At 41.8% G+C, this 17,115-nt stretch overlaps 1 protein-coding gene and 1 long non-coding RNA gene across 3 annotated transcripts in view; one reads left to right on the top strand and one right to left on the bottom strand.

Moving 5' to 3' along the window:
* LTF (lactotransferrin) overlaps positions 1 to 10,322 on the top strand; it is a 42,105-nt gene extending 31,783 nt beyond the window's left edge. Inside the window, exons 13-17 of the mRNA XM_077129549.1 lie at positions 256 to 397; positions 5,404 to 5,471; positions 7,149 to 7,333; positions 8,556 to 8,745; positions 10,082 to 10,322. Of these exons, the coding sequence (XP_076985664.1) occupies positions 256 to 397; positions 5,404 to 5,471; positions 7,149 to 7,333; positions 8,556 to 8,745; positions 10,082 to 10,116 (620 nt within the window). The 3' untranslated portion in view covers positions 10,117 to 10,322. The remainder of the gene's footprint in view (positions 1 to 255; positions 398 to 5,403; positions 5,472 to 7,148; positions 7,334 to 8,555; positions 8,746 to 10,081) is intronic.
* Positions 33 to 13,301, bottom strand: LOC143657298 (uncharacterized). 2 transcript variants are annotated; one of them, XR_013162796.1, is made up of 4 exons: positions 12,992 to 13,301; positions 12,402 to 12,597; positions 1,956 to 2,164; positions 33 to 783 (listed from the first exon to the last, which is right to left on the bottom strand). It is a non-coding gene; the product is annotated as an uncharacterized LOC143657298 (long non-coding RNA). The 2 variants fall into 2 exon arrangements; XR_013162795.1 differs by having other exon boundaries at positions 1,956 to 2,167.
* Positions 13,302 to 17,115: the final 3,814 nt, after the last annotated feature.

Here is a 17,115-nt window from a genome sequence, read left to right on the forward strand (position 1 = left end):
TTTATGGGTGGTCAAATCCAGTTCATCAGCTGAGTCCCTCCGCCAGGCGTGCCGCCACTGTCTATAGCTTGCAGCGTTTCTGATTTCCGGCAGATCCTGAGTTGGTGGCAACATGCCAATATTTGTGACAATGAGTATGTTCTAACCCCCCTGGACAATACAGTGAACTGAAATCAAGCTGCATCGCCTGCTTAGAAAAGGCTGATCATGTTGACTCAGGAAGGAAGAGCTGACTTCCCGCACTCCTCTGCACAGGTGAATTCTTTAGTCAAAGCTGTGCGCCTGGGGCTGAGCCGGGATCCAATCTCTGTGCTCTGTGTATTGGCGATGAGAACGGTGAGAACAAGTGCGTGGCCAATAGCAAGGAGAGATACTTCGGCTACACGGGGGCTTTCAGGTGAGTGCCGAGTCCCATCTTCACCAGGATAACACCTTGTGCCCAGACCTGCACCCTGGTGCTGTGTTGCTAAGAGGCCGAGGGGGTGGGGGCTTGAGGGGGAGAGGCCCAGGCGTCTGTTAATGAGCGGCACCAGGGAATTACCAGGACACCTGCAGGGAGCTGCAGGCCTGCGGGGCCAGGGCTGTCTGACCTCCCACCCTGCTGCATTCTTCACTGTGGCCTTGAGCCAGAGCAACTTCAGTGGGCCTCGATGTCTTCATCCTCGAAAAATCTAGAGGGTACAGTGTGCATGGTTTCTCCAAGTCCGTTCTACAGCTGTATAGGGGAGCATTGTCTTTCCCCTAGCCACCTTCCACCGCTTCCATTTTACTTTTCTCTTTGATCTTGGTTGTGGAAACAGCAAAGAGAAAGCAGAAAGCAGTAAGTGAAAAATAAGCCAAGAAAAGAAGAAGAAAATTCATCGATTATGACCTCTTAGCCATCCGTGGTAACGACCCACAATCCACAATCCACTTCTTACAATTCCCACGGGTGTTATTTCCCACGGTTAGGGGTTTGTGAGGTACAAAGAAGATGCTCCCCCACCCCTTTTTCTCTATGCCCCAAGAACGTATTTCACCACCAGATGATACTAAAAAATCAGATCCATGTCATGTATCTGAGAATGATTGTGGCCAAACTGTGCGACCTTTGAGCCTTTAAATATGAAGTCAGCAGCCTTTTCTCCAGCTTTTTAAATATTCTCCAGCATATTATAAAAATAGCTTTTGCTATATTCTGACTAATTCAGAAGAAAAACACATGAACAAAAATGTTTGGTGAATGTACAAAAGTAGTTTTGAAGGACTAAGGATTTGCAAATGGAAAAGTTGTGATTCCTTTCAGACATATTGAACAGACACATGTCTAATAAGAATCTAAGGGAATCATGTGGTTCTTTTTTTCCCCAAACCTTACTGCAGTGAGAATTTTCTCACTGGCAACACCAATACTTTAATATATCTATCTATACTGAGGAAACAATCCTGCCTTTTGTTCAGATTAGGTCCGGAATCTAAATTGGGAAATTTGAAACAAAATAATTTGAAAGCTGGAACCAGAAATCCAACTTACCTCTGTATTTCTAACTAATATCTATATACTGTTGGTTCTTGATTTTTAACTTTCAGTTATCATCTGCTGGCTTCTTACTATGGAAGAAAAAGATTTAACTTTCTCATAGCCAGTGTCTCTCCTATCCCTTTAGCACAAACTTCACTTCCCTTTAGCATCAAACTTCACTTCCTTTTAGCATCCAATAACACGATATCATATTTAGTGCTTACATTATTATGACCATGAAAATATTACTCTCATGTTAAATATGTGGTATAACAAGATTATATTTCTCTTAATGTATACAGTTTTGTTTTTGTTTTCTGTTTTTTCACTCTGGAGCTAATAGGTGTCTTTTTTTTTTCATTTTCTTAATTTTCTGTTTTCTGCTTTCAAATCACTAATTCATCTCAAAACTCTCTGCCAATAGTGTAAATCTCCTAAAAATACATATACGCACACACTGGGTACTGTCTCAGTTTTATCATCTCCTTAGAAAAGCTGTCTCCATCCTGTCTCCATAGGCTGGTCTCTGTGCCACCTGCTCTTCTGTGGTCTTGGTAACCCTTGACCATCATTTTGGAATTTTCCTTTGACTAACTTCACTTTCCTGGATCCCATTTCTCTGGCTTTCTTGATTTGGGTGGAACAGAACAGATCTTCCAGCAGCTTCTTGAGAAACGGGAATAGAAACTGTTATTTTTTGATTATTTACATATCTGAAAACATCTTTATTCTACCCTTGAAATGATTTATAGTTTAGCTGTCTAGGTCTAGGTTAATTCCCTAGGAATTTTTTTAACTTTTTTTATTGTATAGTGTAACGTATATACAAAGCAAAGAAATAAAAAAGCAATAGTTTTCAAAGCACTCTTCAACAAGTAGTTACAGGACAGATCCCATAGTTTGTCATGAGCTGCCATGTGATCCTCTCAGATTTTTCCTTCTAGCTGCTCCAGAATATAGGAGGTTAGAGGGCTTAAATACTTTTTTATCATTACTTACAATCGACTCTTTTTTTCCTTCTTTTTTTGTGAACAATAGCATATATACAAAAGCTATAAATTTCAAAGCACAGCACCACAGTTAGTTGTAGAATATATTTCAGACTTTGACATGGGTTACAATTTCAGGTTTTTACTTCTAGCTGCTCTAAAATACTGGAGATTAAAAGAGATATCAATTTCATGATTCAGCGTTCATATTAATTTGTTAAGTCCTATCTTCTATATATAATTCCACCATCAGCTTTGCTCTTTACATACCTCTCTTTGGGGTTGTTTGGGCTATGGCAATTCTAAATTTTTGCTATTGGAAGGGTCTGTCACTAATAAGGGGTAGGGAGTTGGAACTATCTGATGTTCTGGAGAGGCTGGGCTGGGTTTCAGGACTTCTCTGGACCAGGGACCCACCTGGAGGTGCCTGGAACCCTTGTGGAATCTTATATATTGCCTTAGGTGTTCTTTAGGATTGACTGGAATGGTCCTGGCTGGGGTTTGACAGGTTATGATAGGCTCCCTAGGAATTTTGAGAGGACCTCCATATCTGGGAAATGACCAGCTCTACCACTGAAAGCAAATAAAAATTGCTGGATTAAATACAAACACATGCTCTTAAAAGCATCGTGTAACTGACAGAATAACAAGGATTTATCAGAAATCCTGAGGGCTAAATGAAGCCACTTTGTCCTGAGGACATTTACCTGTTCTGACCAACTTGACCCCTGAGGCTACGAACCCCCTTAGGGGAAGAGTGAGGCAGAAGTGACTGCCCAGGCCCACCTCCAGGGTGCCAAGTTGCCTGGGCGCTGAGGAAGACCGGAAGGAAGCTGAGCACCCTTACTGAGAAGCCGTGACCGGGGACCAGCTCTTGCAGGGATTTACAGCTCAAGGGTCCGCCTGCCGGGACGGCCCAGAGATTCTCAGCCTATACATTTTGTGCAAAGTGGTCCCAGCCTAATGGTGCCTTTAGGAATCTGTTTGGGAGACATGACCCTCGAAAATCTCAGTGACAATGAGCAGCTCACAGTAAAAAGTAATTATAATATTAACCAACCACGCAAGGAAAAAAGGGTACCAGAAGCAAAATCCAGCAGGCAAAACTAGCTAGTATTTTTAAAAAATGGAATGAATAAAACTTTGAGAAAGGGGGAAGAAAAAAGATTGATTGAAATTGATAGCACAATTGAGCAGTTTAACAGATTGAACATGGCTAAAAAGGGAGTTAAACTGAAAATATGTGATAAAATATTTAGAATGCAGCATAAAAGGACGAAAAGATGGAAAAGACAGAAAATTCAAATTTTTAAAAGCACTACTCCATTTTCATGTTCTAATTTCTAGAGTTGCTATTGAGAAATCTGATACTGTTACTGATCCTTTGTATATCACTATTTTTGAGAATTTTCTGTTTTTTTTTTTTTTTTTTAAATCTCCAGTGTTCTGAAATTTTACAATTAAGCTTCTTTCTGTGGACCATCATCTAATTCGTGACTTTGGGAACTTTGTGGACCTTTTACCTTTGGAAACCCAAGTTGCTGAGTTCTGGGAAATTTTACTTAATTGTTTCTTTCATATTTTCCAATCCTCAATTTTCTCCAATTTCTTTTCAAGCTTTAATTTATAGGATTTCCCAGATTATCACTGAATTTTCCTATTATAGCTTTTTTTTTTATTATATGTGCTTCTTTGTCTTCTAGTTTCTTCTACATTTATTCAGTTTCATCTTCTAATCGTTATATACATTTTAGTAATTTTTAGAATTGCTATTATATTTTTCTCTCCAAAAACTCTTCTTTCATTCAGGCTTTTTGTTTTTCATATGCTTATGGCGGGGGTCACATTTCATTCTTTTGTCCATGTAAGTATCCTATTACTGCAGCAGCATTTGTTGAATTTGTTCTGTTTGTTTGTTTTGGGGGGAAGTGCATGGACCCGGAATCGAACCCGGGTCTCCTGCATGGCAGGCCCAAATTGTACCACTGAACTACCCTTGCACCACCCCCACCCCACAGACTGTTTCTTTTTAGAGCTTCCTGTTATTGTTTCATGAATGCCATACTTTCTTTCATCTCATGAACACCATACTTTCTTTCTTTCATCTCATGAACCCCATACTTTCTTTCATCTCATGAGCCCCATACTTTCTTTCATCTCTTTAACAATATTAATTGCAGTTTTAAGAAAGAAAGATTTGTTCTCCCCCCTATTTTGTGCCCATATCCTCTGAGTGTAGTTGCTTTAGTGTCCGACTCTTACGGCCTTTTCATAATTGTCTGATGGTGCCAGGCTGCTTGTTCATATTTGAGAGGGAGGTGCTGGAGGCTCAGTGGTGCACCCTTGCTCTCAGCTGTACCTGGTTATCTAGTCCCAAGTGCCCCCCAGGTTCCCCCTCCCCAGGAAATCTTCAGTCTTCTGCCAGTGTGCAGGAGGAGCAGTCTCCCAGCAGCACGGGGTATGAGGAGGCCTGAAGTGCAGCTTGCACAGGCTTTACCCAATCCCCCTGTTCCCAGTCACGTTTCAAATTACCGAGTACCTCTGACGCCGAGCCCTTCTGGGGTCCTGCAGTGCACATCAGCTTCCTTCCGGGATCCCCCATTTCTTAGGTTTTCTTTGCTCTGCTCAGTCAACTATTGATCATCCATTTTCTCCCTCACCTCCAAATGCTGTAATTTTTATCATCTCTCCATTCTTTCCCGTTTTAAATTATAGGTTTATGGCTGCCATTTTATTGGGTTTTTAGAAGGAAAGATGGTATACATATGTGGTCAGTGTGCTCTAGAAATATTTGTCTTTATCTTTTACATGTGTACTTTCCTTTTTCAAGTTTTGGAATATATAGGACAACTATTTATGAAAACGCTAACACTCTTCTCTGTCTTAGTGTGTTTGTTTTCTGGATCATTTTAGGTGTCTGGCTGAGAAGGCTGGAGATGTTGCATTTGTGAAGGACAGCACTGCCTTGCTGAACACTGATGGTGTGTAAAGATCTTCTCCTTTCCCTTTCAAAGAAAAGTTTTTGGCATCACAATATATCCTACGATTAAGATTTGCAGTTGAGAAGATATCACATTTTCCAGACTTTTGATTAGGTTAATCCTTAAATTCTTTACTTCGGTAGGCAAATTGGTAATGTCTGTAGATACCATATTGATTTAGAAACCAAATTCTCTGTTTCTATCTTCCTTTTATACATATACACACACACTGGAGATTTGCAGTAGCAAATATCTCCCTGGCTTTGTCTAGTCAACTACAGAATCCCACCTTCTGCTTATGCGTGTATAGGAAACTGAGTGTGGATGATACTTAAAAATTGAACATATGTAAATGAATGCTCCTTTATATAAAAGTAACTAGGGGCCTTCATTGAGTCCCATGTGAACCCCTAGTCTGGAAATGCCTTGGGGGTTGGTGGGACCAAAATCAAGGGTGGATGCAGATGATGGAAGATTATCTACTAGCCAGAGATTGAACCATCACTCCATCTTCTGCTCTCCAGAAGAAAAAAATAATTATCAAGACTCCTCAGGCATTTGTAACCTTCTAATTGTACTTTTATTCTCAGCCCCCATGCCTGGCAGATGACTTGTCATTTTGTTCCCTGAGGAAGAACTGCCTCAGTTTTCTGCCTCCCTCTTTCAAAGATATCTGCAGCCATGGCCACTCACCATACCTCCTCTTGCTCACAAACTCTTAGGAGAGGGATGAAGTCTACATAGTTAGATTAGGAATCATCTCAATGTTAAGTGCTTGAAGCCAATTCAATAAATGAAGTGGAATTTTTTTTTTAATGAGAGAAGGCCGAAAGACATGTTTACAATTACATTTAGAATTTATGAACCATTAAATCTTAGATTTAGAGCCCCAGCCCAGCTTTCGCAAGTAATCTCCAGGAATCAGACTGATGTCATATTTAAGACAAGGTTCTCGGGTATTTTCCAACTCTATTTTATTGAAATGGAATTAATATATTTAATGAACCCAGAGAAATTTCTATACTTTCTCTGGTTACATTAGGACTATTTGAATATGAAAGCTGGGCAAAAACAATTTCTCCTTTAGCACAAACCAGCTGTTCTTTTTTTTTTCTTAAATTGAATAGCTTTTCAAGGTACAATTCACATACTGTAACTTCATCCATTCAAAGTGTACAATTCAGTGGTCTCCATTACATTCACGGGGTTGTACAACTGGCAATATAATCCAACTCTAGAACAGTCTCATAATGCCAAAAAAGAAATCCCTTACCTATTAGCAGTCACCCCCAGCCCCCAGCCCCTAGAAACCATCAATCTACTTTCTGTCTCCATAAATTTGCCTGTTCTGGACATTTCATTTCAATGGAACTGTTGCAATATGTGGTCTTTTGTGATTGGCTTCTTCCCTTCATCATGATGTTCTCAGCGTCCATCCATGTGGTGGCGCTCCTTTTATTGCTCAACAGTGTTCCGTTGGATGGATATATCACTCAGTTTTTGATGTTTGCAGATTGTATAGCTCGTGCAGGACAAAGCCGCATTCTCTCTCCCTCATATCGCTGTGATGATGTGCCTATAATTCAACAGGCCAGTGGGCTGGTCACATCCATCCAGAAGGGATCCTTCGACCTAGCCAAGCCCTGGTGTCTGATGCCATCTTCCCTCCCTTCCCAGGAAAGAACCCAGAAGCATGGGCTAAGGATTTGAAGCTGGAGCAGTTTGGGCTGCTGTGCCTTGATGGCACCCAGAAGCCTGTGACTGAGGCTCAGAGCTGTCACCTGGCCAAGGCCCCAAATCATGCGGTGGTATCCCGGTCGGATAAGGCACGATACCTCGAGGAGGTGCTGCTCCTCCAGCAGGTACGGCCCACTTTCTTGCCTGCATGGGCTCCCGTTAGGTGGGGAAATCCCAGAGCTAGGTGAACCTGTGCATCTCAGGCCTTTCTTTCTAATCGCCCAGCTTGTCGCTGGTGGTGAGAGGACTTGCTCCCTGCAATGGGACCTCCTAGAGTCTCAACCAAGATGCAGAAGCTTCTGATGCTGGGTGATATGGGACTGATCGGACTTCTGCCAAGAGACCCTTTGTCCCTGGACTTGGGCTCCTTGCCTGGCTCCTTTTTCCTCCTTTGTTCTTCAAGTCATTGAAAAACACGTCTAGGTAGACATGTTCTAGGTAGAGAGTGGTTTACTCCGGTGATGTTTCCTGAACTTCAGCTGAGTGAGCAATGTTCTGATGATGTTAAAAAAACAAGGTCATTGTACTTGTAGTGTCTAAAAGCAACGCCCCACCCGCAGAATTTGTATCGATTCAGGGCTATGTATATGAATGGGATTTAAAGTTTCCCAACTCAAAGTCATCTCAGTGTCTGTGATTCTCTCTTAGAAGCTTTATTTTTATATTACAACATCATGTCTCCAGGTTGCTTTTTACCCTGGAATGGTGATTATAGCAGTCACCATGCCTCCTCTTGCTCACAGACTCTTAGGAAAGGGATTAAGGCTGATGTTTATTGAGCCCCTACCATTGCACACTCAGCCAGTCCACAGTCTGTCATCTTGAAGTGTTTGGTTCTCACAGCACAACCGAACAGAAGCAGCCACACCATCCTAGGTAGAGAGGAGGAACTGTGGCTAAGGGGACCAAGTGACCTGCCCTAGGCCATGGCCTGGTTAGTGGCAGAGACTGCCTGTCTGGAAGAGCTGGAGTACTGATCAACTTCTGGGGTCAAATCTCAAAACTCCCCAGCCACCACCTAGTCACCCATAAGAGGTTCTAAGGAAAGAGACCACAGATTAAAGAAGGAAGGAAAACGGGTGGGAGGTAGGATCGGAAACAGTGCGTGGCCCAGGCCCTGCTCAGAGTAGGTGGATCCACGATGGGTGGGGCAGCTGGGATGGGAGCAGCGGCAGCATGTGGGCAGGGGAAGAGCCAGCCACCGAGGCAGCGAGAGGCCAGAGCTCAGCTCCTTCTGCCCCAGGGTTTTCCCAGGGCTGGTCTTGCATGGGAGAAATGGCTCCCCTAAGTCACCAACTCTCCCATTTTCCTCAGCTGCACACGTCACTCTCTGTCCTTTTGACACAGGCTAAGTTTGGAAGAAATGGAAGCGACTGCCCGGGCAAGTTTTGCTTGTTCCAGTCTGAAACCAAAAACCTTCTCTTCAACGATAACACTGAATGTCTGGCTAAACTTCACGGCAAAACAACATATGAAAAATATTTAGGGCCAGCATATGTCACTGCCATTTCTAACCTGAGAAAATGCTCAAGCTCTCGTAAGTGATCCTAGATTGAATGTCGGAGAAACCAGCCTGGGTGAAAGTCGAATTTTCAGGTCTAAACAGCAAGCTAGGGATGGAGGTGGCTAGAAAAATTGTTAAGGCAATCTAGAAGGCAGTGTCTCTGTAGTCTGGGAAATTACAATCTCATTCACAAGATGAAAGAATTAGAGGATAAAATAAAGCGGTAGGTAACATGCCACAATTTGATGATGCTGATAGTGGCTGTCATGGAGGTTTTGGAAAGAGTTAATTTTATTTGGTAAAATGAAACATGTATGCATACATATGTATTGAGAAATTACAAATACTGATTTCTGGACAATAAATATCAACTATAGGGAATGCAAATAGTAAAAAATTAAAATGTAGGGAAATATGTCTTAGCCAGGAAAATGCATTGAAGATAGTTTAATCATTTAAAAATATTTAGGTGACATTGCAGTGTGTGGTGAGGTTGCAGGCGATGAGTCTCACTCCTCAGTGTGTATTTCCCCTTTGCACTGTCAACATCCCGTTTCCTGGTCCCTCACTCAGAGAGTTAGAGGGTGAGGAGGGAGTCGAGGGATGGGACAGGGCCAGGAATCTCTGTTTTAGGCAGTTTTGCCCCCTGGGGGACATTTGGTGATGTCTGGAGACATTTTTGATTGTCCCAACTTAGGGGGTCTTATTGTCATGCAGTAAGGCCAGGGATGTTTTTAAACAATGCACAAGACAGACCCCCAAACAAGGAATTATCTGGTCCAAAATATCAATAGTGCTGAGTTTGGAATCCTGCTCTATGTTAACAGACATTTCAGGCAGCTGTGATGCAGGTGGTCCTGGGACCTCACTTTGAGGAATCCCACCTGTGGCATTTCTTCTTGTGAGCAGCCAGCTCATGACTGCCTGGCTCATAGGCTCTTGAGGACAGGGCAGCCCTGCCCATGTGCATCCCCGCACAAAGCAGGTGCTTAGCAAGTATTTGTGAAAGAATGAATGAATGAGTAGATAAACGCTATTGCAAACATATGTGCATACAGTAATTCATTGCTCTAATTCCAAATGAAGTCTGGTGACGGTCAGGATCTTATGAACTTGAGGAGGTGATAGTTGATTCAATCGGAAACAAAAGGGGGAGGAGTGACTGTGTCAATCAGGCCAGAGCAGGGAAACACCCAGGCTGGTGTGGGCCAGAGTTTGCCTGGCCCTGCCTTGGGCACCGCAGCTGTTAGGAATTGGAGCAGTGGGCAAAATTGTGTGTTATGGATTTGAAAAAAGGAGAGCAAGAAATCCATCTCCACTCAGCAGGCAGCAGGCAGTTTCTGAATCTCTGCTCTTTTGTGTCCCACAGCGCTCCTGGAAGCCTGCGCTTTTCTCAGCAAGTAAATCCCAAGAGGATGGTCCGGCCTCCCCGAAGGAGCATCAGCCAAATACTATTCTCAGCTCTTGACCCCTTGCCCTTCCTTTTCAGAGGGTGGGGTTTGCCAACCTCATCTGTTTTCACAATTCCCTGCTGTCATTTTAGCAAGAAATAAAGAGAGAAGTGCTGGTGATTTTCCCTCCTTATAAACCTCCATTCATCTTTTCAAGAATTTTATACTGTAATCATGTGTTTGATCAAACACCTGCTCATTTGGACCTTCCCTTCCAAGGTTTTCAGATCCAGTTTCTCATCTTTCCTGTGATTTGGGGTATGACGGCCACTAGTCTGGAATCGAAAGACAGACCAAGGAACTATTTTCCGCCAAGGGGATCTGGTTGACCCTTTACACAGTTATTTGTGTTTGTGCCTGAGTGTGTGCACGTGTGTGTGTGTGTCTCACAGTGTGTGCATGTGAATGTGTGCTTGAGTGTTTTCTCCAGCATGTGTGCATGCACACTCATGTAATATGCATGTGGGAGTGCGTGTACGTGTGTGTGTGAGTGTCTCCAGGGCGGGGGCTGAGGTGGGGGCAAGGAGCAGAGCGCTGGAATCAGAGTCAGTGAAAGAAAGTGGATACTGGGAAGGTTTGTGGATATTTGGTATTTTAGGCAAATCATTAGGTATAGTAAATGTACAAATTTGGAAAAAAGTAGAAAAATCATGAAATGCATCTATTTTTTTTTTTTTTTGCCTTATTGGCATTTCAAGCTCCAGTCAACTTCTAGTCCCTAGTGTTTTACCCACGCTTCTTAGCCAAGCTTGTCAAAGCACAGTCCAAGCTCACTGGCTTCACTTCCTTCCTTTTCATTCTTTCCTTATCCCACTGCAATTTGCTGCTATCGCATTCACGCTCCTGAAGTGGATCTGGAAAAGGACACTCATGCCTTCCCCACCACCAAGCTTCACGGGGTTTCAGATGTCTTCCTGTGGGCCCTTGCTGCTTTTGCTTCTGTTGACCGTATACTCCTTGAAACCCTTTTCCATCGGCTTCTGCAACACTCTTCCCCCATTCCTTACCTTCCTTTCTCTGCCTTTTAGAGGGCTCCCATCTTTGTGTTTGATGGTGTCCTCCACAGTTTTCTTCCCCAGAGTTTTGTTTCTGAACCGCTGGCTGCTTTGATACAAGAGAAGGGACCTAAGGGAGAACGGAGGGACTGGGTTTTAGCTGTCAGGGCACAGACTCCCGCACCAGGAAAAGTGTGCCATCATATTCCAGTATCTGCTTTCTCAGATGAGTAACCCTTCCTGGGAGGGGATCATTTTCCTGCTTTTAGTTTTCCCTGTGGGCTCATTGGCCCAAATAGCCAAGCCTGGGTGGTGGAGCAGGGTGAAACTTTTCCTTCAAGAGCAGAGAACCTGGAACCCTGCCCCCAGCAGGGGGCTACTCGCTCAGCATCCACCCCTGCCAATCAGAGAGGATGGTGTGCTGCAGACCCTCCCTGACGTTTGTCGGGAAAGGATATTTGTTGAGGTCATGTAATCCTAGGATGAAAATTCACTTTTTTCCTATATGCTACTTCGAATTATGGCCAGATATGCCGTCTGTCCTGACTAACCTGAGAAGGATATTCAGTGAACAACTTTTGATGGTGTAGCCACATTAACTGTAATGCCAGTGCTACAAAGCATCCAATTGAAACTTTTCACGTAAATTAAGATTCTAAAGTGAAATTAAAGGCTCACCAATTGTTTTCATTTGCTAACGTCGCCGGCTTTCGATATACCAGAAATGGGTTGGCCATTACCATGGGGATTTATTAACTTACACATTTAAGGTCCAAATTAAGGCATTAATGGGATGATAACCTTCTCTGAAGAAAGGTTGCTGGAATCTGGGACATTTATGTCACATGGAAAGGCACATGGCTGGCATCTGCTGGTCATTCTGTCCTGGATTTCATTGCTTTTCAGCTTCTGGCTTTAGTGACTTCCTCTCTCAGCTTCGGTGGCTGTGCCCTTGTCTCTTAGCCTCTCTTGTACTTCTCTGAGCTCTCTGGGCCATTTCTGTGTGCCCTTTATCCTCTTATAAAGGACTCCAGTAAGAGGATTAAGACCCACCTTGAGTGGGGTGGGTTCATTTCAATTGAAATAACCTAATCAAAAAGGTCTCACCTACAGTAGGGCTACACTGATAGGAATCGATTAAAAGAATACAGCTCTCTTTCTGGGATACATAACAGCTTCAAACTAACATACCAATGAAATCTTATATCCCTGGCTGAAATTAAATTTCAAAATATAATATTACCTGTGTCCATCACCTTTGCTAAATTATCTCATTGCAGCAAATGACACTCAAATTAAAATCTTAGTTGTTTCTACTCAGAGGTTTGTTTCTCTCTCATATCCACCTCCATCATGGGTCTGAAGCGGGGGTTCTACTGCGCGTCTCTTTATACTGAGGCCCAGACTAAGCCAGAAACCCCTGTCTGAGGCATGCTGGTCTGAAGAAAGAGGGAGAAATAAAAAAGAGAGGGAAACACCACATAACACCGTTAAAGTTTCTGTGTGGGAAAGGCCACATCATTTCTGCCCATTTCATTGGCCAAAGCAAAAGTCATGTGACTGGCATCAAAGAGATGGGGGCACAATGCCTCACAGGGAGGGACCAGTAGGGAAGGTTAGTGACTATTTTGGCAAAACGACACACTCTACTTATTCTTTGCTTCTGGATCTTAGGCAGTGACACCAGTTACATGTACTCTTGTAGGGTCCTCTTTCTTAAAATTTAGTGAGGTCAAAAGAATTCATGAGTGTCTGTCTATCCCCACACTCTTGCGATGCAGAGAGCATAGACAAATTGCCAGCCACTCCAGCCATGTGGGTGACAACACCAACCTGTTTCTTCTGTCAGTAGTGACCGTCTTGCCAGGCTATGGAAACCTTGTGTTAAGGTTGATTTTTTAGTATTTGAGCAGGAAAGAAAAAAAATACCTGAAGCTTTGTTAGAATTTTAGGGTAGACCAGAAAGTCCACCTTAGAGTAGAAGTCTGTTTGTTAGAAGGTATCTTGTTAAAGCGCTTTGGTTAAGTAAGGCCCCTCAAGTCCCCCCAAGAGCTGGATTGCTCTACTAAATGAATAAAGGAGCATACGGCTTACTGCAGATGGGGGTAGGTATTGCAATGCCAGAGAAACCTGCTTGGAGAACATGAGGAGCCCCGAGGCACAAGCAGCTCAGAATCTAAAGAAAAACGTAGTCATGGAGACAATCCCTGGGCATGACAGTAGGGAGTTTTAAACTATCCGTGCCTTGAAAATATCAATGAATAATCTTTCTTTTCTATCATGTCCCTTTCTTTTGAGAACAAAGGCTTTGATAAGGGGGTCCCAGAGTAGCTGCAGCCAAGCTCCATGCATGTCTGGGTTGGTTCTACATTGGTTTCCTCCCTAGCTCTTAATGCGGTTCCACACATGTTAAGACCAATGGAAATTGGGGTGTGCAATATGTTGACCCTCACCAACACATAGCGTTAATTGTATACATAGAATTTCCATAAAATGTGATGAGTGCAAAACATCCCATCAGAAGAAAAGTTACTCAACTCACTAGTAATCAGGAAATCGTATTTTTTTCATTGATCAGATTAGCACAATTTAAAATGAAAATTATTGGTAATATTTAGTATTGTAAGGATGTGATGAAACAAGTCCTCGGAGTCATATTGATAGGGCTGTATATTCATATATATCTTTAAGAGGGTAGTTTAAAAGCATCAACATTTTAATAAGAAACTCTTCTACCCAACATTTCCATTTCTGTAATGGAATAACTTACACATGTGAACAAAGAAGCATGTACAAGAAAGTTCATTTCATTGTTTGCCACAACGAAAAATTGTAAATATCTTACATTTAATTAACTTCAACGTATCTGTACTAAGGAACTTGACATAGCAGTTTAAAAACATGAACTAGGTCTAAATGTAATAATATGGCTAGATCTTTAAGAGTTATATTCATAATCAAAATACAATTTGAAGTGTAATGTGTTCAAAGAAAAAAGGTGAAAGAAGGAAAGAAGGAAAAATAAATGAAATGAACAAATAAACAAACAAAGGAACGGCCCTTATAGTGAAATTCGGACTGATAAATTTGGGAAAATCACCACGCTACCACCATTAGACTAAAGTCTGGTTGGGGTAATAATCGTCATCAAATGCTAAATCTGGGGGAATTTTTGATGATATGTACAAGGTCTCAAATTCTCTTCCTGTGTTGTTTATTAGCTCCAAGGGACAAATACTACCTGTAACAGTAGAGAAAGTGGACACACTGATCAAATCATCAAAACCAGCATCTCCAGTGAGGAAATGACAGACACTGTGACCCTCCGGATGTGTTGCCCTTAGACGTTCAGAGCCTCACATGCAGGATTTCAAGCATGGTATTTTAAACCAAAATCTAATCATCAAAAAACATCAGACAAACCCACACTGAGGGATGTTCTATAAAATACTGGCCTGTGACTTTCCAATGATTATGTGGATACTTTATTTAAGTATGCCTATGGTTAAGCTAGCTAAGTCATCCATTGTTGGTGGTTCTAAGTATATTGTTTGTTTTCTTAAATTAAAAAAAAAAATACTGGCCTGTTTTCTTACAAATGTCCGTGTTGTGAAAGACAAAGGAAGGTTGTGTCAATTAAAGGAGACTAAAGACCCTTGACCTTAAGCGCAATGTGTGATCCTAAACTGGGTCCTCTACTGAAGAGAAAAGATGTTGTAAGTGCATTATACAATGCTATGATACTAATTTGGGACAATTGACATAATTGGAATATGTCTTGTAAATTAGATTGAAGTGTTGCATCCGTGCTAAATTTCCTGACTTTGATAACTTTGCTATGGTGTGTAAGAGAATGTCCTTGTTCATAAGAATTACATGCTGAAGTGTTGAGGTAAATGCATGTGATATGAAACCTACAATTAAATGCATACATATTAAGAAGATGTAAGCACACGTGTCAAAATGTAAAAAATTGGTGAATCTGGGCCTAGGGAGTTCTATGTATTATTTTTTGTAACTTTTTTTGGCAACTTTGAAATTATTTCAACTTAAACAGTTTAAAAAAAGAAAAAAAAATACAAGCAGTTTAATCTCCAAAATCGTGCGTAAGTGTCGCATTTGGCCACCATCTGGCCCACGGTGAAGTCTCCAGATGAGGTCACACGGAAAAGTTCACAGGCATAAGTAACCAAACCCAGTATTCCAGAGCCTTCAGTTTTCTCCTTTCCCTGCTCTTTAACATTCATCAAAAATAGAGATGGATAAACTTCATTTTGTTAAGTGCCAGATAGTAAAATATTTTAGGCTTTGTAGGGCAAGAGGCAAAAATAAAATATGTTTTTCCACACTTTTTTTTTTGTTTGTTTCTAATCATTTACCTTGGGTTTACTTTTATATCGCAACCAGAATGTTCATTTGAAAATCTAAGTCAAATTATGCCCCTTCACTGCTTAAAAACTATCCAATGGCTTCCAATCCCAGGTAGAGACACAGAAGTTCCTACATTATCAGACCCAGGACTACCTCTACGCCCTCATCTTCCTCTTCCTTGTAGCCACATTTTTTTCCTTGCTATACCCGGAGCTTGTGAAGAATGCCCTTGCCTCAGGGCTTTTGCACTGATTCTTTCCCTTGCCTCAGGGCTTTTGCACTGATTCTTTCCCTTGCCTCAGGGCTCTTGCAATGATTCTTTCCCTTGCCTCAGGGCTTTTGCACTGATTCTTTCCCTTGCCTCAGGGCTTTTGCACTAATTCTTTCCCTACCTAGAATGTCTTCCATTATATATTCTTTCATCTTCCACCTCTTTCAGATCTCTACTCAAATGTCAAATTATCAGTGAGATATTCCCCATTTTGGGGAGCCATTTGGAAGCCTAATAAATATGAGTATGTGTACACCTTGTCACCCAACCATCTTACTCTTTGATATACAGTAGAGAGCAGCAGTTCTCCAGGTGTGACCTTTTCAGTGAGTCCCTGAGGTCAAACTATTTTTATAATGATACTATGAGGTCATTTGCATTTCTCTCATTATCTATTGAATGGAGTTTTCCAGAGGCTGTTTCACAATTGATAGTCCAACAGATGTTTGCAGAAGCACATAATCACCTTCTTCTATTAATTCAAACACTAAGGAACTTGTGGTAGTTAGAGTCAGTTGTCAACTTGGCCAGGTGAAGGCACCTAGTTTTGTTGCTGTGGACATGAGCCAGTGGTACGTGAACCTCATCTGTTACTGATTACATCTGCAGTCGGCTAGGAGGCATGTCTGCTGTAATGAATGATCTTTGAGTTAATTGGCTGGTGCTTAAATGAGAAAGCGCAATGAAACACAGCCCAAGCAGCTCAGCATACCTCATCTCAGCACTTGCAGCTCAGCCCAGGCCTTTGGAGATGCAGAAAGAAGTCACCCCGGGGAAAGTTATTGGTACCCAGAGGCCTGGAGAAAAGGCCACCAGAGACCATCCGGTGCCTTCACATGTAAGAAAGAACCTTAGCTGAAAGTTAGCTGCCTTTCCTCTGAAGAACTAACAAAGTAAATCCCCTTTTATTAAAAGCCAATCCGTCTCTGGTGTGTTGCATTCTGGCAGCTAGCAAACTAGAACAGAACTTTTCAAAGGTGAAAAACAATGCCTCTCTCATCATTAAATTTTTTTCTCTAGGAAAATGCAGATTTTTTCATAAACTGTTATTTATTCTAACATATAATGAGTTTATTCTTGTTTTAAAAATAAACTATATAAATATCTATAATTTCTGTGTTTAAATTTTCTAATCCAGTAAATAGCAATCGATTTAGCTCACATTAAAAAAAAAAAACCTCTTTGGGATTCACAATAATTTTTAAGTGTGTAAAAAGATTCTGATGTCAAAAAGTTTGAGCTGCTACCCTAGCAAAACTCTCCATGAATGCACAAGGAGACATACAAAAGTATGTCCGACTGGAACATTACAGGA

The sequence above is a fragment of the Tamandua tetradactyla genome, chromosome 15 (assembly GCF_023851605.1).
Source record: "Tamandua tetradactyla isolate mTamTet1 chromosome 15, mTamTet1.pri, whole genome shotgun sequence".
Classification (NCBI taxonomy): domain Eukaryota; kingdom Metazoa; phylum Chordata; class Mammalia; order Pilosa; family Myrmecophagidae; genus Tamandua; species Tamandua tetradactyla.